Here is a 27,924-nt window from a genome sequence, read left to right as displayed (position 1 = left end):
CTCTGGTTGCAGCCACAGTTCAAAACGGCTGCGATTCATTACCTGGGAACACTCTGCAGTTTCCCCTCACAATAAAGACTAGCTCTTGCTACCTTCAAAGCTTGCTAGGTCTGACAGCCGTCAAACAAAAAGCACAGCGACCTGCAAGGACATCTTGAGCATCTCTTTATTTTGTTCAAAGTGTAATAAATGAGCATTTTTGGGGTGTTTTTTGTTTGTTCATTTGTTTTTTTTTTTACTAGCTGTTCTTGTCATCTCTCCAATTGATGGCACCTTGCTGCCAGATGTGAAATGCAGTAATTAAACTGCACATGACGTTGGAATACCAAGGAATAAACTACAAACGACAGAGAGCTAGACCAAGATACCGTAGGGAGAGAGAACTAACACACAGACACAAATCCAGCCAAGTTTGAGGCATCGGCTGCTATTCTGCCTGCCTGCAAAAAGGTGCTGCAAGACTTGAGTAAAGCAGCAGCTGGAGAAGGAGAGGTGAAAAGGGGCTTCTCCCAGTCCCAGACTGACTGATTTGCCTTGGGTAGTACTTTCACAAGGGACAGTCTGTGGATGAATCTGAATGACGACTGCAGGAGAAGTGCCCCTGCATCTGGTTATTCAGATGAGAACTACCAACAAGAAGATTATTTAAAGGTCCATCTCTCAGGGCGTGTTTTCCCTTCCCTGTCCCTCACCTTATGTAAAATATACATTTGGAGAGTAGAATTTTACCAGTCATGCTTTTGTTCAGAACTCTAATACCTGACATAACCTTTGTGGGCAAAGACACCAGTGAAAACCTTGAAATAAATTAACTGCTAGGCTTTGGAGCCTTTGTCATATACATGACAGTTTTAAAGTGCACTCACATGCTCCTTTTATTATTGCTTACTTATATTACCTTGCAATACTTGTGCTTTACCAGCTCTCCTCTTCTCTAGCGAGCAATAAATGACAAAAAGGTTCTGGTCTTTCATCATCATTACCTTTTGCAACAGAAGCTTCATCCCATACTATTTTTCATGCTTTACTGACTACCTCTACTGACTTGTAAAAACCAAGGGACTCCTTTCTTGCCTGAATATGTCTATATTTCTGTGGCATCTGGGATCACAGTGCTTTTTCCTCAGCAGCATTAATCCTACACCCAGCCTGAAGGACAGGCAGCTATGACAAACACTACTGGTGGAATTTCCAACATTCCAGGTGAACAAGAGGAAAGACAGTGACAGCCTTCCCAAAGCTGCACCCTTAGCTCAGAAGACTACCTGATGGCACAGTAACAAACAAAATCATCTCTAGACAATTTATATATTTCATATGAAACCAAAAAAAGCACATGAAGCATTACAGAGCGCAAGACACGTTCTTTGTCCTGAATACCCTTGATCAGCACACACGGTACATTCAGAGTCATACCTTCAGTAAATCTGACAGGCGGGTAAGCATGTCAGTGGTGATGGAAGGAATGTTATCCACACACTGGCAATACTCAAGGATTATTCTTATTAACAGCAATACTGTCCTACAAGAGAGGAAACAACCAAATATGTCATTTTAGTGCACAGATGATGTTGAAAATTCAAACACAGGCCAGTCATGTTGATGAACAGCTACCTAATACTAGATATTAGGGTATTAAATAAACCCACTCACCGATCTAAAGGAGAAGTAAAACATAACAAAAGATACACGTAAAAATGGTTATTAAAAAAATACCCATTCCACAGAGTGGCGTTATCAAAAACGTACTTTACATGTATGAGAGAAAATCTCTAAGGTTTATTAGTATAACATCTAATCTTCAAAAAAGCTGCTGTGGCACTAGAAGTCTCTACACAAATGTCGGCAGGGCACAGAAAATCCCAAGGTCCTTTCTTATACTACTGTACAATTCTGGCCAACTTTACATAAGCATAAAAATGGACAGAATGTAGACAAGCACCACCACTGAAAAGGATGTAATAAATGCTAAGGAGTCACAAACAGAGAAGGCAGCTGTGAAGAAACAGCAACAAATATTCAGAGATGCTCAACACCTATAGTTTCCCCTGAATTCAGCAGGGACTGGAAAATTTGGGAGCTACTGGATGGAACTGAGAAGGCTCCACAAAAAGCAGGTACACTCCTTTGAATTCAAATACACAGAAGGCAGGAAAACTAAGGCAAGTTCAAACATTCAGAGTAGATACTTTAACATTTTAAAAAGTTAAATCTCTTCATTTAGGCAGTAGCGTGCAGAAAGATGAAGAACAATTAACTGAAAATAAAACACCTGTTGAATTTTTGGGGAACGACTGGGCTTTTTCTCATGAATGCATTTTATTTGATTAAATACGATGAAACTGTATGTAGAAGTTCACACCAACATGAAGCTGACAATTACTTCAAAGAGCTAAATATAACAAGTTTCAAATGAGCAGAGATGGATTATCAAACACATCATCTGTGAAGTAAATTTTATCCTTTAAAGGACGTTCAAATGCTACTACTCGGCCTGAGAGGCTCTTTTGCACTGATACCAGTTGGTGCACAAGTTCTGAGCCATCAGCTTCTGTTTCTAATTGAACAATGACACACCATCATGAAGCAACTTCTAAAATGACAGCTGGCCAGAGACATTATGTAAATCAGAAATTTTAAGTTTGGGGTAAGTTGATGTTAGGACTCTGGGGAGTGAGATATTTCAGGTGTTACTCCCTCCCCAAAAACTCTCTCATGCATATTTAATACTTAAGCCCCACAGTCTTTGGAAACAGAGACTTCATTAAATTAAAGAAGCATGAGAATATCATGTATTTTAAAATATCTTTGATATGACCAGATTTAAGAAACTACTTTCCAATCCAAAGCAATCAGGATACCAAGACATAGCGTATGCAGCTTCTGAGGTAGCCTGCATCTTATTTCTTATTCTGACTAAGATAAATAATCATTCAGTAGTAAACTCATGTATTTTGGGGTTGTTCAGCCTAGAGAAGAGAAGGCTCTGAGGAGACCTTACTGTGGCCTTTCAGTACTTAAAGGGGGCCTGTAAGAAGGATGGGGACAGACTTTTTAGTAGGCCATGTAGCAACAGGGCAAGCTATAATGGCTTTAACCTAAAGGAGGGCAGATTCAGACTAGATACAAGAAATGTTTAGTGATGAGGGTGGTGAAACACTGGCACAGGTTGCCCAGAGAGGTGGTAGATGCTACATCCCTGATTCAAGTTCAGGTGGTAGATGCTACATCCCTGGAAACATTCAAGTTCAGGCTGGACAGGGCTCTGAGCAACCTGATGTAGTTGAAGGTGTCCCTGGTCATTGCAAGGGGGTTGGACTAGATGGCCTTTAAAGGTCCTTTCCAACACAAACTACTCAATGATTTTGCCAGAGACAACCTATATTGCAAGAGATAATACAGGTTTGTCTTCATAGCACACTGGTTTTTTTTATGACTGTGTGTTTTCATGAATGTTATCTCATAAAAAAAAAAAAAACAAAACCAAAAACACAAACCCAAACATATTCAAGTGAAACCATAAATTTCAGCCTAGTCACCCAGAGGAGAAACAGCATTTTAATGTACACAAGAGCTTGCAATGTTTTGTAACTGGGAACTAAAGAAAAACTACTCTGTGGAAGGAGATTTTTTTTTATTTAAATAAGATTACTAAAGCTGTTAGTATCCATCACAGGTCTACTCAAAATTTCTTGCCAACTAACCCACTGCTAAGAGAAAAGAGCGCATCTTACCCAACTGTTGCATATTTTTGTCCTTCAACAACAAGGAATTCAGCTGGCTTTCTTTCTTCAGTAGCTAAACATTTTAGCAAGAAAGGAAAAGGGATGAGTTGAACTAAAAACAAGTACAAAAAATGCTATTTAAAAAAAATTTCATTGTTCACTTGTTAAGACTTAAAAAAACCCCAATCAATCTTTGCCACACTGCTCTCTTTTACAGTATTTATTATACAGCTGGTCACACATCATAATTATTATGACTCCAAAAGTTACTTTATTATCTACTGGGATTTTAGATCAAAAATCTCCCAAAGTCCCCCAGTCATTATGGACTTAGAAACTTCAAATACAACAGGCTACAAGTAGAAGATGAAAAGCAGAAGTCATTAGGTTTCTACTACACATTCTCAAATGATTTGCTGTGTATATTAGTATTTTAGCTTCTTCCTCAGGCTCCATAGTAGAAGCTCTTACAGATGCAGTTTTTCATACTAAATTTGATGCCACCACTTTCCTATCTTCTTGAAGAAACCTGCAAGCGTTTGTTTTAAAGAGAAATGGTCGATGAGCGTATTTGGATGTCATGTTCCATAATTGGAGTGATTATTGCCGAATATGCTTTCTTTATTTGCATACATTACTCCTGGAGGGTCAGGGTTTCTCCACCACGACATTACTGTATTGTCTTCCTTCTCATCTACTGCTGTTTTCCTTCTCCTCTATGTATGTTTTCTTCCTCTTCTAGCTGGTTACACACATTCATTGGATGAGTATCCCCACAAGGTAAACCCCTTAAGTATCCCCACGCAATATGCACTCCCATTTTGCACATGGGGAAAATGGGGCAAGAGGAGAAAAAAAGTGACTTGTCTGAGGTCAAATGAGGTTTCTGCGGCAGGGTAAATATTTGAATGTACATGAATTTTCACTTCCATGAGCAGCCACATAGCACGCTGCCTTTCATTCCAACAACTGGCAGATGAAGTAGTGGGAAGGAGCAAGCTTTGTTTAACACAAGGGGGGCTGAGCACACATGCATCCTCTTTGGTTGCTTGCAACATTCCTGTGGCATCTTCTGGGGAAAGACTAAATTTGGGGAAAGACTGTAAAAGCCTCTACACTGGGAATACTTTTATAAAACAGTAGCTCCCTCCCTGTACTGACACTTAAATGGGTTTTGAGAAAATAAATAAATAATCTTTTAAGGTCAGCACAAGAAGTTTCAACACTGGTAACAAAGAAAGAAAAAAACCACCAAAACAAACACAAAAAAACCCCAAAACAAATGCACCAACTTCCTTCTGCTCCCCCAAGAATACAAGGAGCAATCACAGATCAAGAATGACATCAGAATATGTCCATCAAAATTCAACAGCAGCATTTGCTGATAATAAATTTAGTTAACAGTAGGACTGCAAGATACACACCTGCTGTTATTTTTTCAGGGAGAGAAATTCTGCCATCTGACACCAAATCAACAAGATCCTGAAACTCGGCAGGAACTTCAGCTTGCTTCCAGCGCTCATTGTCCAAAAGTAGGCTAGTTATAAACACAAAAGAGAGGAGGCTGAGAAGATGAAATGCCTTGTCTTGACGATTCTCCTGCCTGTAATGCCGTGGAACCAAAACTATAGTACTTTTAAAGAAGCCAGTGGCTCAAAATGTTATTTATCTCCATTAGAAAGAGGTGCGCAACAGTTGGCAGTAGCAAAACTGAAAAACACTGTGTTGGCCTAGAGATGTCACACTTTTTTCATTCAATCACAGAGGACAAAATATGACACTACGCAATTAAGATCCTTATGAGATCACTGCCACTGAACTAATGTGTAAATACTGGGATTTTAAGAGCTTTTGATGGATGAGAGCAAAAAGAGTCATGTATATTACTGGTAAGGATGTTCCCCAAGCTGTTTGTTGGGTTTTTAATTGCTGCTTTTGTTGTAAATTTTATTAAAAAAAATAAAACAACTGTTGGAAGTGAATTATCCTGAAGTTACTTAAGCCCTGAGACACAGCAATCCCAACCTCCAATGTCATTCTTGAGTACTTCCTGTAGCTATTACTGTCCTTATTTAGGCAATTATAGAAGAATCCAGTTCAAAGAAATTAAGTTATGAAAACAGTAAAAGTCTAAACCCATTAAAATAATTGGGTTTTACTAAATTTTTTTCACCCCTTGCTCTTAAGTACAACTGGCTTACTAGTGTTCTAGGCAACAGAAGACTGTTTGCCTGGCATGTGATTGATGACGTTGTCCATGTAAGATCAAAGACCTTCTGCCCAGAGATACCTTAGTTTTGTCTTCCTCTCCTCATGGAATCTATTCACAAATCTATTGGCTTGACTCTGAAGTGCTCCTCGCAAGGACATGCTTTTCCTGCCGCATATCAGCTCAGTATCCAAGATGAAGCCTTCCATCAAGCGAGAAAGAGCAACAAACTCATTGGAATTCAGCTTCTCTAGGAAGCCATCCTATATGCAAAGAAAGCCATTGTAAGGAGAAATGACATCACAAAAATTCAGGGGCTCTGTTTTAAGAGGCACATTATGTAACCCTACATTGGATAGAGAAGGCAGAGGGCAGTGCAAGCAGCTACCTTGCCACAGATATGCATTCTCTGCATGGTGCTTCAAAGACAGCAAGACAGAAAACAGGAAATAAACAAAGACAAAGGAAATAAAAAAGGAGCAGAAACTGGCACTGCCTTACAAAGACATGATGTGTTGATGCTGTGTGCTCTGGGCAGTAAAATCAAGTGCCTGTGGCAGCAGGAACAGTTAATTAAATTTCAGTTGAGAACGCCATTTCAGAACTCTCACTCATTAAATCAGTAACTTGGGAGTAAATTCTTATTAGAGATGAGACACCAAGCTCCTTACCTTTGCTCTTGCCATGAGGAACTTGACTGAACGATCATGGCAGATATCAGATGCGTTATAAAGTAACTCCTGAATATTGTTTGCCAGCCTGACCAGTTCCAGGTCAGTCAGCTTCATGTCATCACTGATCCTACAAATGAGAGAACCAGTTGGTTGAGCAACAATTTATAAAAAAAACCCAGTATTTGTACTCACAGGCTGAAGGAGGAGAGAGCCTTACAGCGACTGTCAAATGCAGTCAGTTAAAAATAGCCATAGGGAACATGGACATGGTCTAGTGGGTATGGTAGTGCTGGGTTGATGGTTGGACTAGATGATCTTACACATCTTTTCCAGCCTTAGTGATTCTGTGACAGGGAAGAGATGCTTCTGACTGCTAAACGCATGACAAACTGTCTTTCGTGTGGGCTAGACGTGCGTCTCTCCTGCTCTCTACAGAAGCAGGCTCCCCACCAGAACAGATGGGGAAGAGGCCCTTTTCTGTAAGAAGTGACATAATCGGTACCTGTACCACCACATGCAGAGGTGAAAGCAAGGCAAATAAACAAAACAAAGGTGAGCTGGGGATAGCACAGCCTGGTGACAGTCTCTAGGGGCAATGGTGGAGAGCCATTCCACCTCACTTACCTAGAAAAAGCACATTCCTCCAAAGTAGTTTTTGTACTGTATCATCAGAAACAACCACTTCCACCTAACACCTTGTTTCTGACACGCTGCAAAGTTGAGACAAGCAGCACATCTACTTACATCATCTCTACTCCCCCTGGAGTAACAGAAGACGACGTTTGCTCTTTGCTGGATGAGGAATCAGTAATGCACTCTGGTTCAGAGACTGAATCACTGCTACAGGGCTCACTGTTCGGGGAAGTGTTTCTTTGAGAGGTAGTGTCAGCTGCTACAGGCGGGAGGTCCCCTTCGCCGAACGCATCGCTTATGAACATCCCTTCATGAGTCAGATAAGCCACTTCTGTGTCCACCGTACTGTCTTTAGCAGAGTTCTTTTGTAAGGTGTCCTCCAGGTCTCTGGTTTTTTGGTTCTTGTCTAGAACCAAGAACACCACACTACGGATAGTATTTAACGTTGCCTAGAATCAAATATAACTTTCATTACAAGATGACCAAAACCTTGTTCCACAAGCTTGCACTAGAGAGAGATTTGCTTTTACCCACAAAATTAAACTAAATCCTGGCTTTATTTTCTATTCTGTAATAAGCATTTGGAGGGCAGACCCATCCATCTTTGACTGTAACCAATATCAGATGTTTCTGAGAATGGTGAAAGTAACTTCATTTGGAGCAATCTGACACATACAAATGTTCTATCCTAACCCCTAGCAGCCTGAAATAGATGTAATCACACAACAAGAGGTATTATCTCCTTCCCATTGCTCTCTTTACTAACAATAATAATTTTGGCCCTGGATGCTGATATTGACATACCCTTCTTTCAAAAGTTTGAACTCTATAAGCAAAACAAACACCTTGACGCTTCAAAAGGAAAGTAATTTCATTCCACTGCATGTCTGAACTACGTGAAGCTCTTTGTAATTGAATGTCTTACCTTTATTCTCTTGAGGAAGATGGTAAACTTAGAAAAAATATTCTTCAGTAAATCAAACCACTGAGGAAAATTCATCATCCTCATCTGGTCTGCAAGCCTAAAAAGAGAGCAGCAATCAGTAAACAGCAGATGTTTACTGGCCATGATGCCTACTAGCACATAAAGAAAAAAAAAAAGCTTTAAATGGAATTCTATATATAAGGAAAACTGTGTAGACTTACCTGACAGAACAACAGACATTACCTGAACAAGTGTCATGATCAACACAATGTATGCAAGTTGAATGGGGAAGCAGGCATGAAAAACAGATCACACTAAAAAAATTAAAGCTTCATATTTACCAGGGCATACCTGGTAAATATCTACCAGTTTTTTTCCAGGGCATAATGCTCTTTTCCCTGGCATAAGTACCTCTTACCAACACAGGAGTGGGGTTAAAACATTTTCAAAAATCATGTGGAGGGAAAAAAAAAATGTTCTGCAGGTGTTACAAAAGCAGTGTTATTAAACCCATTTTGTTGCACTGCAATGAGACCACTTCTGCTATTAAAGTGCAGGTCAGCTGGTTTTGGTAAAGGGCAGAAAAGTCATTGAGAGAACAACAGCTGAACTCTGTAACACACAGTTAGGACCTGTGTATTACAGAGTTCAACTGTTGTTCTGAATAATAGTAAACAACGGAGAATGGTGACCAAATATTGCATGTTTAAAAATGAACTTGTGTCCAATCTTTTCCCAACCTGGGTATGAATCCCATGCAGATTCTACCACTCACTTTGCTTTAACAGCTGGACTGGCATTATTATCTTGGGGTAACCTTTCTGTGAGCTAAATGTATCTTAGAGCTGCAGAAGAAGAGAAGCCGGCACAGGCCTCTGGAGCTGGGACTTCTGGAGGTGCCCTGTCCAACCCCTGCCCAATGCAGGTCCAACTAGATCAGGTTACTCTGGGCCCTGCCCAGTCAAGGCTTGACTGTGTTCCAGGACAGAGATCCCACAGCCTCTCTGGGCCCCTGCTCCAGAGTTTGACCATCCTCATAGGGAACACATTTTTCCTAAGATTCAACTAGCCTTTCTCATCTTCCATCTTGTGCCCACTGCCTCTTGTCCCCCTGTACACCTCTGAGAGGAGCCTGGCTTACCTACAGCTCTGCTATAACCCTCCCACGGGGTAGCTGCGGGCAGTTCTCTCCTGGGTTTTTCCCTCCCCAGGTGGGAGGGGGACCCAGGTCCCTTGGCTGCACTTTCTACACTCACTCCATGCTGCATCCCACTACTAACCCAGTGGTCTCTGCTGGATCTCAGTATCTTTCTTGTTCCTCAACCAGGCTATGCTAACCTGGCCCAGGGTGCAGCTGCAAGGACAGACCGCTGGTCCATGGCCAACCAGTTTTCCACCAGGACCCCCATGTCCCATTCTGCAAAGTTGCTCTGAAGCCAAGCTGCTCTGAAGCCAAGCAGCTCCTGCCTCCTCTGAAGACACCAAACTTGGCATCTGCCTTTGCTGGGCTTTGTGAGGTTCCTGCTGGACCATTACTTGGGTCTGAAGTTGTCTGGTCTCCTCCTGGACGGCTCCTATTCTCATTCATGTGAGAGGTACTGAAACTACTGACATGATTCAATGCAAAATCCCAGATTACAATATGGAAGGCTTCCAATTAGTTAACAGATATATGCCTAAATAGAATAGTTTATGCTTCATGCAGTGAGATTCACAGAATTTTAGTATTTATTTTAAGGGTAAGTTTAAGGTAACATTAGAATCTGAATGAGAAGGGGAATACACAATCTTCTGACAGGGATGGACAGAAGCAGAGGCTTAAGGTAAACCAGAAGGATAATCCTTAATTATATGGAAATTTAAGCACAAATTAGAATGGTAAATTTGTCTATGCTAAAAAACAACCATCTACTATCCCCATCCACCACCAAAAAAAGGATTTGGCTGTATACTTACTTAACAACCACTTCTGTATCTATGTCTTCTATCTGCGATACCGTATTAACCACACACTGTCAAATTTAAAGAGGAAAAGAACAGAACAAAAAAAAGATCTTAGTTTCTTTCTAACTGCTGCTGAGTTTCATAACATTCACAATAATCCTCAAGTTAAATGAGGAAAAGTAAAACAATAAAGACACTTGTATCATTTAGCAACTTGTTTCTCTAAAAACAAACACACACCCCAAAATAAACACCCAAACCCAACCCCCAACCATCTATTTGCAAAATAGATGATCAGAATGTTCCCAACTGGGTACTAAGCTCTGGAAGGCACACTGGCTCTGTCTCAAAGGGGCTTGCATTTCTGAGCACTGATGCTAAGCACCATTTCAAAAACGTCTCCTTGTCAGCTACGTAAGAACAGAAGCCATATTCCTTCCCTTTCCAAAGCAACTGACTTTGGAATATGTCGGTTGACTTCCTTTTAAGCTTTAAATACAGGACTTGGGAACTACACCGGAAGGAACAGCACCGAGGAAGTGTGGAAAAACACACCTACAGTCCTGTGCTTTCAACTGTTAAGGGAGACCAACTTTCAGCTGCTGTCTGAGTAGACATGGTATTTGCTGTCTGTCCATCCTCTTCACCTTGTTCTTGAACTATGCAGTGTGTTCAGTGCTTACAAACATCTGCTCTTTCACCCCCCTGGCAATTACGAGCTACTGAAGTACTGACTGAAACAGCCCAGCAATGCATTTCAACAGGAAGCACATTTGAGACATGGGAAGGAAACAGTTTTAATAAGGAAAAATATCTCTAAGAGTTGAGACAATAGGCCACAACACAAATGCGTTGCACAAACCACAAAGAAATCCTCCAATCCTGTCTATTTTCTCTATTCAATACAAACTTACACTGGAAGTTTACTGAACTTCATTTCTCACTGAGCACAGGCGACACCTCACAAATCCAGCATAAAGACAAATATTCCCAGCAGAATGGGAAAAAGCACTTTATGACCAAGAATCAGCAGAAAAACAGGAAGCCTGTTTACCTACCTAAAGAGGGAGCCTATGATGTGACTAAACAGAGAACTTAAAGGGGGAAAAAGTCACCTTACGACTGCTGATACATGCAGGTGAAAAGCCAGTGGAGACTGACAGGCAGATGAACAGTTTTATCCTGATGTTATTCATGCATGCTTTTCTGGGGGTTTTTTTGTGTGTTAAACCTTATGCAAAGGCCCAGAGCAGCTGCACACATATGTATGCCTTTGTTTTTCCAGGCTTACGGTAATACAGCACGACTAGAAAGCAGTGTTCACTCACACCCTCTGCTGATCTTTCAGGAAGCAGGCAATGACCCAGCCCCGCCTCCCTTCAGGCAGCAGAAAAGGCAGCTAAGGGCAAGAATACTTAACCCTATTATACTGCTTTGGGGTCAAGTAAGAAAGAGCTCACACGATAGCCAAGTCCTTACAAGAAGTGGTGGTGCAGGTGTCTTCACCTGGCTCTCTCAGAAAAAGGCAAGGATCTTTTCCATCCTTCTCTTAGCTCCTGTGCCAGGTCTGTGCTAACATTCAGGCAAGGAATGTTTCCTCTAGCATTTGTTGGGAATTCGATTCTTTCAACAGGAAAGATTTTTGATTCATGTATTTACACCAAGAAATAAGGGGAGGGGTGATGGTGGTGGGTACTTTTTGGTATGGTTTTGGGGTGTTTTTTCTTTGAAACACAGTGTCATGAAACAATGATACTATTCACGGAAGCCATGTGGTAAAAGAAAAAGCTAAGCTAAAAACAGGGGATTCAGAACAATGGTGATTCTGCTGAACTTATGCTACTTATTGCTTCCAGAAGATCTTTTCTGCAATCAGACCTCTGTGCTTCAGGAAGTCCTTAGTGTCTGCAAGCTCAGCTGCTCTAAATGAGAGACCACCAATCACCAGAAAAACTTGATCAGAGCTGTTCTTAACTACTTAAAAAACAATTTGCAAGGGCTTGAGGCAATCTTGTCAGATACAGTGTTTGACTTACCTGTTTAATTATGTTCTTTGCAGTAATAATAATTTCATCTCCATACGTCTCATAAAAATTTAGCTTTCTTTGTTTTAAAAGTCCAAATACTAGTGATACAAGTCTCTCCTATCAAGGGGAAAAAGAAAAAGAAAATAAAAAACCACACTAACAATATCAAGGTGAGGACAAGAAACAATTTTAAGAAATTGCACAGCAGTAAGACAGTTGATGTATGAAACACGTGGCATATTTGGATCAGCCCAGCGCCTTGAGACTAATGTTGTGCTTTATACAAAGTTCCCTCTGGCAATGCCAGCGGAGTGCCCTCCTCCCAGCCCCTTTCATTCCTCAGTGGTGCTCATCCACTTGTGCTTAGAAACATGGATGTTTCTAAAGATCAGTGAGTTTCCTTACCGTGAGCAAGAATGACACTAAGTACAATTGCACCAGCACAAGTGAGAGGCTATCACACTGCAGCACAGAGGTGGGAAGAAACTATAAGCAGAAATGTGAATATTTAAGTGCTATTGCCATTTACTGTATTTCTTGAAACCCATGGCTGAAACTAGACTGAACAGTTAATAGGGTCTAGGAATTACTGAAGACTAGTACAGGCAAAATTCAGAAAAATGTTTTCCTGGTTAGAAAGCAACCACAATAGTTTAATCTTCGGATGTTTATGATCTTCAGAGGTATGAAGGAGATCAATACATCTATATATGCACACACACACACAGAGCAAATGAAGCATGTATTCAGGGCAACCATAAGCTTAGTATAAGCACCCAAAAATGCATAGGGAGACAAAATGAGAACAGCATGCAACTATCAGCTTTCATTACAAAACTGAAATTTTTTAGTCCAGTAGATATGAGTCCATGTTCTTTTCCACTTACATGTTGAGATTCATGAAGTGAACTTGGCATACAATTAATCAGAGAAAAGAGAACTGATTATTTTGAAAAAAATAGTTACAATTATTTGATTTTATCAAGCACAAAAAAAAAAAGGGTTAGGGGAAGGTTTGAATGAGAAAAGAAATAGTATAAAATTAAAATGTTGCTACTAGGGACCTGAGTGAATTAGTAGGTGCTAATTAAGCATGTTAAAGATGCAAACATATTCATCAGACAGTTTATTTCAGTAACAGACATACCTCTTCTAGAATTTGGCAATCATCTTCTAGGGGTCTATTTAAATCATTGTGAGCATAAGTTGAAAACTCTGCAATCATCATTTTATCTATCAGCTTTTCCAGTTCACAAAGCTGTGAGCCAAGATGCCTAAGAAAAACAGCCATTGAGATGTAAGCTAAATAATCAACCTGAAAATGAATCGTTAGTTCACAGTTGAAGAAAATAACCACCCAGCAGGTAATTTCCATGCAATGAAGTCTGAAACCTTTCTGTTCCTAGAGCATTTTTCAGAGTCACTGTCACCTTGCATCAAAACTGATGGACTCGAATATTGATGGAGGGTAAAAATTAGATGTAGGGTTATTTTTGGAAGGTGCCAAGTATCTCTCTTCCCAATAAGGCAAACCAGAACCAAGAATACTCAGCGCTTTTAAGCACACAGGTGCTAAAAAAAAAAAAACCAAACAAAAAACTTCTTTTGCTCATCCAGTTGCTCAGCTCATCGGTCCTCAAGATCTTCTACTTCAAACATTTGAGCTTTTGATGTGGTCACAGACTGAATTCACGTGACTGAGATACAGTAATAGCTTTACCTTACAGGATGGCTTTCAGAGAACACAGAAGAGTTTTTAGATTTGCTATTTTCATGCTACTCTACATTAAAAATATTTTTTTCCATATATGCTGCAGATTTTAAATCATATTTTGCAGACAGTTGTCACGCAGAACCACAATGGAATTTCTCACGTCAGAAATGTCAACCAGCCTTGAAAAGCTGTGCAGCTAGAGAAACTTTTAGCAGAGTAAAATTAAAAAGGAGGATTTCAGAGATGCCAAACATTCCAGGCTTTCCAACTTACACTGACAGCTGAGTGCCACAAGCATCTGAAAAATCAGACTGCTTTTTCATTAAAAAAAAAAAAAAAGATGACAGGACACTTTACCAATGAGAATTCACAAGAGCTATGATATTTTAGATAAACCTGGATACAAAATGGGGCAGATGAACCTGCATGGCTCTCTAGCTTTAATTCAGTGTTGCTGTAGCTGGACCATTAGCTTGCATAGAGTGGTAAAAACATCTTAGCACTCCCTAGTAAGAGCACTGCTGTAGCAATGCGAAGATCACAGGATCCAGCTTCACAGTCCATGTAGGGCAAAGTCTGCCATCCAGGGTGTGAGGGAGCACGATGCCAAGGTAGCTCCTCTGTGCAGAAGCCCACATGGTCAGCACTGAGCTGAACTGAATGAATCTTGCTGGATCCGAGTTAAGCGGATTCTTTTTTTTTTTTTTTTAGTTTTAAGATGACCAGAGACACGTTGCCCAGAGAAGCTGTGGATGCCCCATCCCTGGAAGTGTTCAAGGCCAGGCTGGATGAGGCTTGGAGCAACCTGGTCTAGTGCAAGGTGTCCCTGCCCATGGCAGGGGGGTTGGAACTGGATGAGCTTTAAGGTCCCTTCCAACCCAAACCATTCTGTGATTCTATGTCTGCTTTTGAAATTGTTGGTCAAGAACTGGCTTGAATGGACAAAGTGGACACATTTCGAATATTTAATTTAAGCAAAAATGACCTGTAGAAAATCTGAGCCAGCTGCATCATGGACATTTCAGAACAAACCCAACAGAAAAAACAAAAAAGATTATTAATTGCAATGTAATGACGAGATGCAAAACTTACTGCAGAACAAATATCCACAACACAAAAGCTCTTACTGAAGTAAACACAAAGATGCTATTTGGTAAATTGTTTCTGTAACTGTGCTTAACTACAATAAAATGTAACCTACCCTCTCAAACCTCAGGTATGGAAATGTCCAAGAAGAACACCCGGCACCTGCTGCCACCACTTTGCCTAAGATGTTCTAGCCCTTAACAAGAAAAAAAAAAATCACTCCGCCCTAAAGCACGCAGGATTAGGTCAAACCTTAATCCATACTCCAGCAAAACACCTTGGCAGTGCTATCTTAAGAGGTACCAGTCACACAACAGGTCCTTTCAGTGACTGAATACGGCAATTGTCTTAAGTAAAATTATGAATGCTGGGTAAAAATTCTTTTAAAACACACAGATGAAAACTATTTTACCAGGCATCTGTGGCTTGCCAGCATACCTGTGCAAGAGAAAACCAAAATTAAAAAAAAAAAAAAAATTCAGCAAATCTCCATCACCCCAACAAGGATTGTGAAAACAATGTAAAAAACTGGCAGCACAGATTTGTAGTTCAGTCAACACAGTTGTTTGGTGGGGTTTTTTTTGGCTTTGTTTTGTTTTTTAATTTAAAAAGTGAACTTGAAAGGTTAAAGAAGCCTAAAACTTTAATCTAGATTAATATCCCTGGTGATTATATGTATCAGTCATAACTGTATGATTATTACTTGCTACTGCTATAAGCTAGAATTAAAGACACTAATTACTTCACAGCACCATTAAGGTGATTTCATTTTTTTTGCCATAACTAGGATTAAATTACTTTTTTTTTGCTATAGCATGACAAGAGAAGAATAATTTTTGTATATGGCTGATCTGAATAGTTTTCTTACTGCTTTACACTGAATCATTCTGCAACATGACTTGATTTAAAGCTGTCTGTTCAAGAGCAAATTCTGCAAGCTGCTGTGCACAACACTAAAGCAACAAGTTGTTTTGCTTTTTTAAAAATAAGCTGCAAATTATTTAGTGGAAAAAGAGAGATAGTAATTATTTAGAACAATGAGATACTGATTTAGAAGCTAATCTCTTCTTAAAATAAATCAGGTATTTTACTGACTTGACAAAGCAAGAACATCCATTTGCTATTTCTTGGAAAACGCTGAAGTATTTGTGTATGACATCAATTTAGATTTTATCTATTTTTAAAAACACAACATTCTACTAAGAAGTTTTATCAAGTTCTCCATCTTTCTATTGCACATTATGTGTCCAGACACGCTATACACACGGGTCACTGTGAGACTTGGGAATAACTGTGCTGGGCTTCTCAACTGCACCAGCATCTCTGGTGGGGGTTGCACTTAACTCATCTTCCTGAACCTTAAATATCAAAAGCAGAGGGGGCATTTCCCACTCCCGCCATGGTTTCAAATTCAACCAACGCGTTATTCACAGAAACCATTTTTTTACAGACAAGATGAATACCTGCAAACACCTTCCACCTCTGAGTGTCATCTTAAAATAATGGCACGTTACTGGGACATCACGTATATTGATCACGGCGATAAGAGAATTGCATTCTGCTGACGCAGCACGGAGGCTCCTTGATTGCAAAACCCAACTAATTCTGACTGATGTTGTCATAGGGTTGTAGCAGAAGTACACCCACTATCATCAAGGTAAATACAATGGTGACACAGTCAATGGCTGCGCACCATAATCAAGGTGTTGAGAGTAGGAACAGGAAGGAGGAAAGAAATTGCACTGAGGTGTCTGAAGATCTAGGCTAGAAGAAAAAGACTAACAGCTTTTAACTATCCTCCCAATAGTTTATTAGCTCTTTTAAAAAAATATTTTTTTAATGCCATTTGAAAAAAAAATATTTTTCTGAGATCTTTTCTACATAAAATTTGATCCAAACCAGCTAGAAGGGGCATTAGAAGAGGAGCTCATCTGAACAGACAGACAAGAGTAGTAACCGTATAAAGCTCTAAACATTCATGTTACAGTTCTTGAGCAACAATCACATTTTTATTATGCAAGCTGAGAAGCACTAGGTTGCAGGAACCGCGTAACCTCTCAACAAACCAAAAAACCCCAACATCAACTTAGAAAGCTGAGCGTACAGATACCCAGCTGGCCGATGCAAGTCTCGGAGCTCATTTACCATACACTACTTCTGCCAGCATTGAACCACAGTGACAACTTTGCTTGTGACACCTTTATCCAGCATATGAGTCATGATAGCTTATTTTACATCAGCTAAAAGGATTCTAACACAGTAACACTCTTGCACATCAGAGAGGACCTTCCCCAGTACAGCAGCATCTCCCATTTGGAGCTCTAAATATCTACTGTTAACAGAAGCAGCCAGCACAGGGCCTTGGACTCACTAATTCCCACCACTGTAGCAAGCACAGGTGAAAAAAGAGCGGCAACTAGAGACTGGGCAGCACCTCCCCACTGTTTCTTCCCTTCCCAACTTCAGCAGCTCACAGAACTGGATTTCTCAGTCAGATGGCGCAAGAGGAAGCACCCGCTGGCCACTGTAAATACCACCCTCCACAAGAGTAGGCACGGCTGAACACGTCCCACCTGACCAGCTGTCAGCCTCATGCCACGCTTTGAGCCATGATTCAGTAGTTTTGCACTGGGTTTTACTTGCAAAGCCCTTTCCAGCACAAGTGCAGGCTGGAGGCTGACCTAGGCAACATACGGTCCATGCACACCCCTCTAACACCACATGCCTAGGTCAGTCACTGAAGACAGCGGCCCAGAGTGGAGCTGTGTAGCAAGAACTGTATTTCTGAGTCGCTGCATGCATGAGGGCTGCAGACCACCACTTGGAAACCACCTCTCAGCTGTGGGTTACAAACCCTGCAAGATGAAGGCTCAGCCACTGCTTGGCTCTCACCTCTGCACCCCTAAACCACCTGTAGTCAAAAATGAAGTGCAAAGCATCTAGATGTTAGTTCATCCCCTCCTAAACAAAAACCATAATCATTTCGGGCATGTGCATTAGCCACACTGATTATGCCACCCTTACATTTTGTACTACATCCTACAAGACTGAGGAAACAAAGGTAAAACAAACCTCTTCAGCCAACATAACTGTGCTCAACACATTCTAGCTCTTCCTGCATTTTATTCATCTCCAGTACGATTACCTACCGGAAACTGTGAATGCCTTGAAGCTCTTGCTGTAACACCTCCTGCGTTGTTGCTATTAAGTCCAAAGCTCCAACAAACTCGGAAGTCGATAGCAGCAACTGTACTGTGGGCTGTGTTTGGTGTACAGTAGCCATTAACTTCAGTTTATTGTATGCTTTTATACAGTTATTTCTGGTGAGTGACAGTCTTAAAACTCGAAGTGATCCTTCACACATTACTTTATCAATTTTGGAGATTTTCTCTCTAAGTAATTTTACAGCCTGGGAGGTTCTCCTGAGGTAGTCCTGCAACTCATGCTGAGAGGTCATTGCATGAAAAAACGCTTCTGAGCGCAGAGAAATCTGATGAGCAATATTGACTTCCACAATGTCCAGATAATAGCTCAGCTAGAAAGGAGGGAGGAAGAACAACAAACAGTGTTGTTATGACTTGGCAAGTTTATCACCATTCAAATACACTTTCAGGGTATTTATCTTATCGTACCACGAGGAAATTTTGCTGATAAAAATTAAACCACTTTGTCAGATTAGCAAGCAAATAACTACCCACTGTGGTTTGATCATTTGCTTTTAAAAGAGCTCAAAATCACTTCAGGAAGGCTGACGATGTCTCTTCTGCTTGAAAATTACAAGGTAGAAAGGTAAGTAATTTTGAAATACCCCAGCTTTTGTACCACACAGTTGCACACTGGCACTGTTAGAATAGAGCCATTAACCAGGAGACAGCCCTAGATACTGGCTTGAACAGTATACACATGCAGATACGCTACATACTTTGGGTCACTGAAGCTGCTGAAGATGCAGCCCAACTATACTCAATGGCGTGGCTTAGGAATGGGTCCGTTCATTTAAAAGGCTGTACCACCTTCACTGTAGAAAAATATGCAGGCTCTCTCTGGCTGCAGTTATTTTTTGCTAACCAGCTGGAGTTCCTACTAAGTGCATTTCACGTGCACTGGCACTACGGGATTCCAAGAGACAGAGTACGCCTACACGTTCAGAACCTGAAATTCAAATTCTCAGTGTCGGAACACTTACTAGGCCATTGGGTTGGCCTGGTTATCTGAGCTGTAAAAGCTCTAAGTTCTGGCTGAATATGCAGACTCAAAGGACTGAGGCATTAGGATGCTCATCTGAATGCTAATACTCAGATGACCTGGTTTCTAGGAGATTGCCAGCACTCAAACCTCGTGCTGAATTTCAAAAGGCCCATCCAGAGATGGAATAAAAATCTGCTGGAGAATGTTTCCTTCTTACAGTCAGTCGTTTTCATCCTGCAGGCATTTAACACTGGGAATGTATACAATATGTGAACCCATCTTTGTTGTAACATGTTTAATCAAAAACATCCTCCACCAAGCAGCTGTGACACACCTAGCCCACGGGAAAAGCTGAGACAAACTGTGACACAGGTGTCAGAGAAAAGGTTATGATGATCATTTATTTATTCGATTGGACCAATCAGATGCTCCAGGTACCTCCACTAGGCTAAGCAAGGTAGAACAAACCCAACCAAATTACAGCATCTGCCTCGAAGAGCTTACAGTCCCGATGTAGGGCGAGACAAGAAAGAGAAAAAAGCCTGGGTGGCAAATTGTTCAAGCTGATCAGCAGCAGTCCAAAAGCACTGATAGCCTAAGCATGTGGGCTTCCTGCTGAAAAACAGTGCCTGGAGCTAAGGATAATTATGGCATCAGGGTGCGTATTTCCAAATGATAAGCAAAAACTTCATGCACTTCAGAGCCTTTAAAAAGTAAAGCAAAAAAACTGGGCCCATTTCAGCAATGTGAAGCAGTGTAATGATTTGTTTGTCAGGCATGTGGCTTTGGAGGCAAAATAACTGGTTTGTACCTTGTGTAGGTATTTGTATCACATCTCCAAAGAAGCACGGCTCACAGCTATTCAAAACCTTATTTTTACACCACTGCATCAGAGAAGGCTCTGGGTCTCCTCTGCTCACAGTTCCTATTGAATATCCACCCTGCTACTGCCAGGCACACTTTGTGAGTTTAAAGTATATGCAGACAGTGCTTTTTCATCTTTAGACTGCAACTGCCACAAGAAACTCCAGAGAAGTATTCCTCCAACTTTAGGTGTGGAGGACAACCCGATGAAGGATCAAGTTAGCCTCTAGCAGAGCCTCTCTCGTACTCCTGATCTGGAAATTTGGAGACACCTTCCAGAGGATCTCAGACTATTTTTTCTTAAGGCACCTCTCCACTTTTTTTTTTTTTCCCCTCCCCACCACCAGCTCTCGGAAGTTTTAGTTGGTTAAACAGAAGGGAAAATTAAAGTCAGAAAACAGACTCCAAAATTATGTAGGTTTTTCTATAATAATTTCTTGCTATCTGTAGCATAAAAATGATTCATTATTTTTTTTTCCAGATTTGATAGGCAGATTTATTTAGCAGGGGGAAAAAAGTTCTCTGGCAGTAAGACGCTTCCTCAATTCTTTACTAACAATCTGCAGCCCAGAACAGTAATGTCTCAACAAACAATACAGAACAGCAGCAATGGAGTTTTTGAGTAAGTAACAGCTGCAATGGAGAATGACATCTTCTATCAGAATTGTACCTTTTCTTGAAGTAACTTGGAGGAAGCTGCGTCACGATTTCCTTTTCCACCAGCAGTACTAAAATGAGACCATGGTAAAACGGCATTAAATGTTAAGGAATCTTCCAAGGCAAAATCTGGTTTCATAAAAATCTGAAACAACAAAAAAGAAAAACAAACAAAAAACAAAAGAAATAAATGCACCTCCCTCACCCCTACTTTTTCCCCTCCCCAGTTGAACATATCTCTTGTCTCATGAAGCTAAGAGGGACCCTATTTGTTGATTTTCAAAACGAGTTTTCATTTATCCAGGTAAAAAAAATTCATTCCAGACCTGACAAACAATTTACTTTACACCTTAAAAAGTTTGTGAGATCTCACAAGGTCTTATCTTCCTAGTGGAAGGCACAGCTCCAAAATTACCTCTGTCATCAAGTTCTCAAGATGATCTAAACATCGTGAGTGTGAAAACATAGGCAGCATTAAACTGCAGGTGGGTCCTCTAAAGGATCAGAGCAAGTACTCTTCAAAAGCAGGGGCATCCTACTGCTAAGCTGCTCATTTCTGGGTCCACAGCTTCTAACAGACTGAGGAACCAGCCAGCTGTCAGGGTCCTGCAAGTGTTGCCAGAGAGAGAACAGAACCTCAAGCTGATCTCCTTTAGCACAACGCAGCAGACACACTGGTCACAGAAAAAGTCAGTAACACGGAACATTCACTACACATCTCAGAGAAGTATTAATCTAAAATTCTCTCTGATGTTTTTACTTGACAAAACTGGTACAAACCTTGAGCTTCCAGGCAGACAGCAGTACCCTTCAGTATTTATGAAGTGTAATTTTAAAAGGTTCGTCATAGACTATAGCACCACACCACACTCACACATTCTTGTTTCTTGGACTTTAAATATTGCAGTGACAGCTACTCAAATAACAGCCTACACGGCCAGCACAGAGATGCTGACCCATATTAACACTGACTTCTTAATGCACCTAGGAAAAATTATTCAGACTGAAACAGACTCTGGACTTGTGTCTTTTGCAACTTGTCACAAAAACCCTACCTCATGTGCACTGCAAGCATATATGCAAGAGGGCTTTGCTCAAGGATTCAAGGAGCTAAATCTAATGTTATGTTGTATGCTATGCGATATTCAAACTGCTATCAAACTCCTCAGTTTCCTTTTTCTCCTAGAACACAAAGTGGCTAATTTTGCTCAGTTCCAAATTTTTAACAATTAAAGATGGAAGAATTAATTACATTTGTAATGTGAGAGAAAAATCAAGACCACAGGAAACAACTACAAAAGAAAAAAAAGCAGATTGTTCTTAGTTGTTGTAAATTCTGAACATGGCAGATCCTCTTGAGAATCAGCTCAAGTAACCAGCTCAGACAAAATTTCTACAAAGAACGGAGTGCATTTGTATATTCAAGACTACGCGTGAGAAATCCTTATAAAAGCTTAGGGTGCACAGGAACCATACCTTAGGTACTTGTTCCAGATCTGTCCTGGATTTATCTAAAATTAAACAAAACACAAGCAGTCATTCATAAGCAAACAATTACCTTGAACACTATGAAGCCCTACGAGGAAGCTTTCAAGACAATGGTGCCAGGTTCCTCACAGGGGTGGACAAGGAACAGTCGTTATAAATTAAAATCAAAAGTTCTGACTGAACACAAGGAGAACTTTTTCACCATGAGGACAATCAAAGCAGGCTGCCCAAAGAGGCTGAATACTCTCCTTACTTGGAGGTTTTCAAGGCCCATCTGGATAAAGCCACAAACAGCTTGGTCTGACCTTAAAGCTGAACTGGCTTTGAGATGGCAGTTGCAGTAAAGACCTTCTGAAGTCCATTCCAACCTGAAATACTCCAATCCTTTGAAACACACTGCTATCCTTTGTAGTTTAGATCTCATGCTCAGAGTATTCAAGGGTGCTCGCACTCAGCTGCTTTGACAGCAAAAATGTTAGCCGTACAAAGCAATCTACTTGGCGCTTCACATTCCTTAATGCACTGTTCAATCACCTAGCAAGAGCCAGTAAAAGGTCCCTCTAACATCAGTCCAGTTTTCATGCTCCAAATTGAAGCTGCCCATATAACCACTCTGCACAGCACTTGGAGGACGGATGCACAAAGGCTGGCAAGAAGAATGAATGAGGACTCAGAGTCCCAAGCCCACTGAGCAAGTAGCACAGAACTAGCCCTTCCTTTGAAGTAAGCTGACCTGACAACTGCAGAGGGTAGGATGGTGGAGCTGGGAAAAGAGATGCATCACTGCAGCACAGCACAGCGTGAAGAAAAGGCAAATTCAGACTTTTGAGGTTCAGCCAAAACCCCGCTACTCTTGGACTTAGTGTGCATCACGAAGAGGGGCACACTGGAGGCCAAAAAAGGTGAAGAATTTAAAAACAAGCCCATACCTCAGCTAGATGGTCTCTCATCCCTGACGGAGCCCTCAACATCAGAAGGATACAGACTGGTTGGAGCGAGTCCAGAGGAGGCCACAGAGATGCTCCGAGGGCTGGAGCCCCTCTGCCATGGGGACAGGCTGAGAGAGTTGGGCTTGTTCAGCCTGGAGAAGAGAAGGCTCCGGGGAGACCTTATAGCACCTTCCAGTGCCTGAAAGGGCTACAAGGAAGCTGGGGGGGGACTTTTTACAAGGGCCTGTAGTGACAGGACAAGGGGTAACGGGGTTAAATTGAAAGTGGGGAGGTTTAGATTGGATATCAGGAAGAAGTTCTTCCTGGAGACGGTGGGGAGGCACCGGAACAGGTTGCCCAGAGAAGCTGTGGATGCCCCATCCCTGGAAGTGTTGAAGGCCAGGCTGGATGAGGCTTGGAGCAACCTGGTCTAGTGGAAGGTGTCCCTGCCCATGGCAGGGGGGTTGGAACTGGGTGGTCTTCAAGGTCCCTTCCAACCCAAACCACTCTGTGATTCTATGAATGAACTTTTATTTTGCAGTACGTGCCACAAACAGACTCATTCAGGAAAACAGCCTTTCCAAAATAACAACTAGTACAGAGAAACCCTCAGAAGGGCTTCCTTCTGAATGCAAAAGGAGGAAAAAAGCTGAAAGAATTTGATCAAAGGAGTAAACTACTGAATGCTTCTGCTGCAGTACCTGTAGATGTTGATAAAGACAAGCCTGATGAAACAGTGATAAGCAAATTCACCGTTTTATGCTAGCATTTTTTAGAAATAACACTTTCAAGTTTGCTCCAGGTTGTAAGTGTTTCTTTTCCTTTTGCCTGTCTTTTCCACTTCGCCTCTCACCTTCTTTTGTCCAGTTTCATATTAGCTGATCTACTTCCATTAGATCTTGAAATTCAGCCTTGTTACAGCTGCGGACACCAGAAGTAGTTTGCCAGGTAGTCTTTGCTAACAGTAATCAGAGAAACACTAACCAGAGAACTGGCCAGCGTGGAACTTCATGAATTTCAACACAGGAAAGGCAATGTCCTGCATCTGGAGAAGAATAACCTCAAGCACCAGTACACACTAAGGGTCTAGCAGCTGGAAAGCATCCCTGCAGAGCAGGACCTGGGGTACTGCCAGACAACAAAGTGACAACGAGCCAGCAGTACCCTCTTGCAGTGAAGCACCCTAGGTTGCAATAGGCAGAGAACTGCCAGCAGGCTGAGGGAAGGCGATCCTCCCTCTCCACTCAGCACTGGTGAGACACCTGGAACAGCGTGCAGAGCTCTGAGCTCCCCAGTACAAGACAGACCCAGACATGCTGAAGCAAGTCCAGTGAAGGCCCACAAAGATGATTAAGACACCAGAGCATTTTTTAAAGGAGAAGCTGAGACAGCTGAGACTGTTTAGCCTGGAAAAGCTTGGAGGAACATTATTAATGTCTTAAAGTATCTGATGAGAATGTGTAAAGATGACAGAGCAGGCTCTTCTCAGTGGTGCTCAGTGACAGGATAGGTGGCAAACAGCAAAAGCTGATACAAGAAAAATTCCATCTGAACGTAAGGAAACATTTTTACTGTGAGGGTGATTAACACAAACATGTTGCCAGAGGGGTTGTGTAATTTCCATCTGTGGATAAATTCAAAACCCATCCAAACACTGTCCTCTTGCAGGTGACCCTGCCTGAGCAGGAGGGTTGGACTACACCATCTTGAGATGTCACTTCCCACCTTAACCATTCCATGACCATCATGGCAGAGAAACAGGAATGGTCCAGCGTCACCATTCTCCATTGTAAAGTCAACAGTTGCTAGAAATTTGATGCAACAGTTTCAATGGATCTTAAGTAAAATAAAGTTAAAGAAAACAATGCCAGGGACATAATGACCTACTGTGAATGCAAACATGCCAAGGAGAAGCTTAAGAGCAAGTATCACAAAAGCATTTTGACCTATAAAATATCAGCAGTGGTTATGACTACTTCTAGTCAACCATGTCTGGGTTTTCAACTATTGTTCACCAGCAGCTATTTTTGCACATGAAGCGGTTGACCAAGTAAAGAACATGATCAGTATGTTAAAAAGTAATTTCTTTAATGACTACTATAATGACTAAAGGAAGGCTTTGACTGTACCGTGGGTGTGTAATAGAGCCCTGTCGAAGGTATCTTTAGGAGCACAAATATTCTTGCATCTTTCATGAACTTTCTCTCTCTGTAAAAGAGAATGTATTGAAGAATTACTCTGAGGCTTTAAAAAAATTTTTCTTCTTTGAAACAGAATATTCAGAACATTTTCAGTGCAACATACTGCATTACGCTAAGTAATTCTGACAAGTTCACATTAATATTTTTCTCCTCTTAAAAGCTCAGATGGTATTTGTCCAGGTGAAGGGTAACAGGTTGAAATTTTAGTCAGCATCCTTACATCTCAAGAAAAAATGCACACAACAATTACTGAAGAGGTGTAATAACCTCTCTACATAAGATACACACATAAAGCAATATAACTACATACCCAAACATTTTTTTGCTGTCTGATCCTGAAATCACACTAACACACAACAAATGCTTTTTCACTGCTAAAATAAACTGAAACAAAAGTAGAAATTGCTTTCACATCTTAACTAATAAGAACCTTGCTGAAACCATGCATCTTGTTTCATTATGCTGAGCTTCAAATTTTATCCACAGGTGTAAATGTCACCAGAAACCACAGTGGTGAGAAGTTGTTTCTAAAGAACACCGACGTTAGCTAGATCTCTGCTAGAAGCTGTATCATAGGTCAGTTCCCTCTTCCTAAACCTCTTTTTCATGTTGCAGTCACTGCACTTCATGCTAACGGATGAGCGTGTGAACATTTTAAATGTTGAGTGTGTGAACTAATGGCAATAGTTCAGTTACAGACAATTCCACATATTTGAACTGTGATTTAAAGTAGCACTCCCTGCAGATAATTCTGTAACAAGCAAAAAACCAAGAAAGTTACAAACCAAGGAAGCAGAAAACAGTGGGAGACTTCTACATGTTCTTTCAGTTACAAAAAAAGAATACTACATACTTACTAACATCTGTATTTTAAGAGTTTGTAGAAGTCTCCTACTGGTCCTGGTGTCCTTAGCTGTAGCTTAAGCTTTCCTGTTACAAAAGAAATCATCACGATAATAGGTCTATTGATAGTTTAAGAACTTCACATATAAATGTTTACATTAGAGATGCTCAAAAAACTCTCTCCAAGCCTTGCAGCACATAGTCACATTTCATATTTAATACAAAGGTCTGAAAAGGCTATGTTGCACTGTAGAGCCCAATCATTAATCAATCCTTGCAGAAAAAAGATTAATAATCAGAATAAATAGGAACTGTACACCCTGGCAACAAGCACAGTACCCAGAAATATAAATGAAAAAAATTATGTAATTGCCTAGAGAGGATTTAGGCAGCATTTTCCATACTACGAATACTTACATCATAAAACAAGAAATTCCAAGTGAAGGGTCAACACACAAATTATCAGCTACATGCATGATGACTAGTAACAGGGACAACTGCTAATTAGAAGGATCTCAAATCTCCTTCTGGCCCCTAGTACCACACGTATCTAATTCTGGGTTCTTACCGGACTGATTTCCTGTTGGTATAATGCAAAATGTTCCTTGGTGATCTGTGGGAGGTAGAATGAAGGTGTGACTTCAGTGTCCACAAAGTCCACTCCCCATGTTTTTGTAAAGAAATCAGATTCCCTTTTTGCTAACCTAGGATCATTTAGCGCTGCTGGGAGATTGACTTTGGAATGATAAATAGTCCATCTGTGCTGATCCACAACTAGAGATGGGCTGTCACATAAATTACTGGGATCGCCTGCAGCACAAAAGAGGAGACAGTTTGTTAAGGTGAGGAACTGAAAGCTCTATTTTTGCTAAAATGTGGTTCTTAAGCAAACCATGTTTCCAGCACTACACAGTGGATCAGAATTATCTATGCAAAAGAGGCAGGATATTCTCCTTCTACAACACTTTAACATGCATTTCTTCTATTAGCATAACCAACACACATTTTGACCACAGCGACGAATTCACACTCAAATACATTTAGCTCACCAACATTAGCTTCTTCTGAAAACACATAAATTCCAGACACACACATTTTTAATAAACTGAACTCGATCAGGATGACAGTTGAAATTCACTAGCATTAAATTTTATAATTCTTAAGATCCTACTGCACCTACTCCTTTTTATAAACTAAGCTTTAGTATACCACAGCAGCTGTAATGGTCACCAAAACCTGATTTTATGATAGCACCAGAGACTTATGACAATGCTAGAGACAGTTCTTGAACTCTTGCTTCCTACTGCACAGAGGCTGAGTTGTTTCACAGAAGTGGTGCAGCTGGACTCCAAGCATGCTGAACAGGTCTGTTACTGGCTCTGACAGAATATACCCTCTTCTTGTACGTAGAATGCATCACAGCTATTACGTGGAATCACACAAGCAAGATCCAATCTATAATGGGGGCATGTAAAAACAAGCTGCAAAACAGGAAGGCTTTCCCATTGCTCCAACGGGACAGTGGGTGGTATAAAGCAGAACTGTAAGACTACTGCTGAGCACTACACCCAGCGCACGAGAAAATTTGACAGAATGATTGTATATGGATTAGCAAGTTGAACTGCGTTTCCGCTCTCCTTGCACACCAACATTACCTGTAGGTTCCTTGGGACACACGTCAGGCAGTGACTGCACGGGCCGAAAGCGTTTTGTGGCATCCACTTCCTTTTTAAAGAACGCATCACTGCTGTTGGACTGAGGCACTGGTGAAGAACTGTGGCTTGATGCCATTGCATAAAATCACCACTTGATAAAAG

General features: G+C 41.0%; 1 protein-coding gene across 1 annotated transcript; it reads right to left on the bottom strand.

The window, feature by feature from the left end:
* Positions 1–1,416: 1,416 nt before the first annotated feature.
* Positions 1,417–27,924, bottom strand: VPS54 (vacuolar protein sorting 54 homolog (S. cerevisiae); the record flags this gene model as incomplete). The annotated part of the gene is made up of 16 exons (XM_010161033.1): positions 27,763–27,924; positions 26,676–26,917; positions 25,193–25,271; positions 22,123–22,157; positions 20,660–20,791; positions 18,087–18,472; positions 13,285–13,411; positions 12,147–12,254; positions 10,123–10,178; positions 8,167–8,263; positions 7,353–7,690; positions 6,606–6,735; positions 6,016–6,197; positions 5,150–5,262; positions 3,735–3,798; positions 1,417–1,522 (listed from the first exon to the last, which is right to left on the bottom strand). Coding segments are annotated over exons 1-16 (2,331 nt in total), but the record flags the coding sequence as incomplete, so codon positions are not given.

This window comes from Eurypyga helias, unplaced genomic scaffold (genome assembly GCF_000690775.1).
Source record: "Eurypyga helias isolate BGI_N326 unplaced genomic scaffold, ASM69077v1 scaffold5711, whole genome shotgun sequence".
NCBI classification, from domain to species: Eukaryota; Metazoa; Chordata; class Aves; order Eurypygiformes; family Eurypygidae; genus Eurypyga; species Eurypyga helias.
This window is presented reverse-complemented; position numbering and strand designations above follow the sequence as displayed.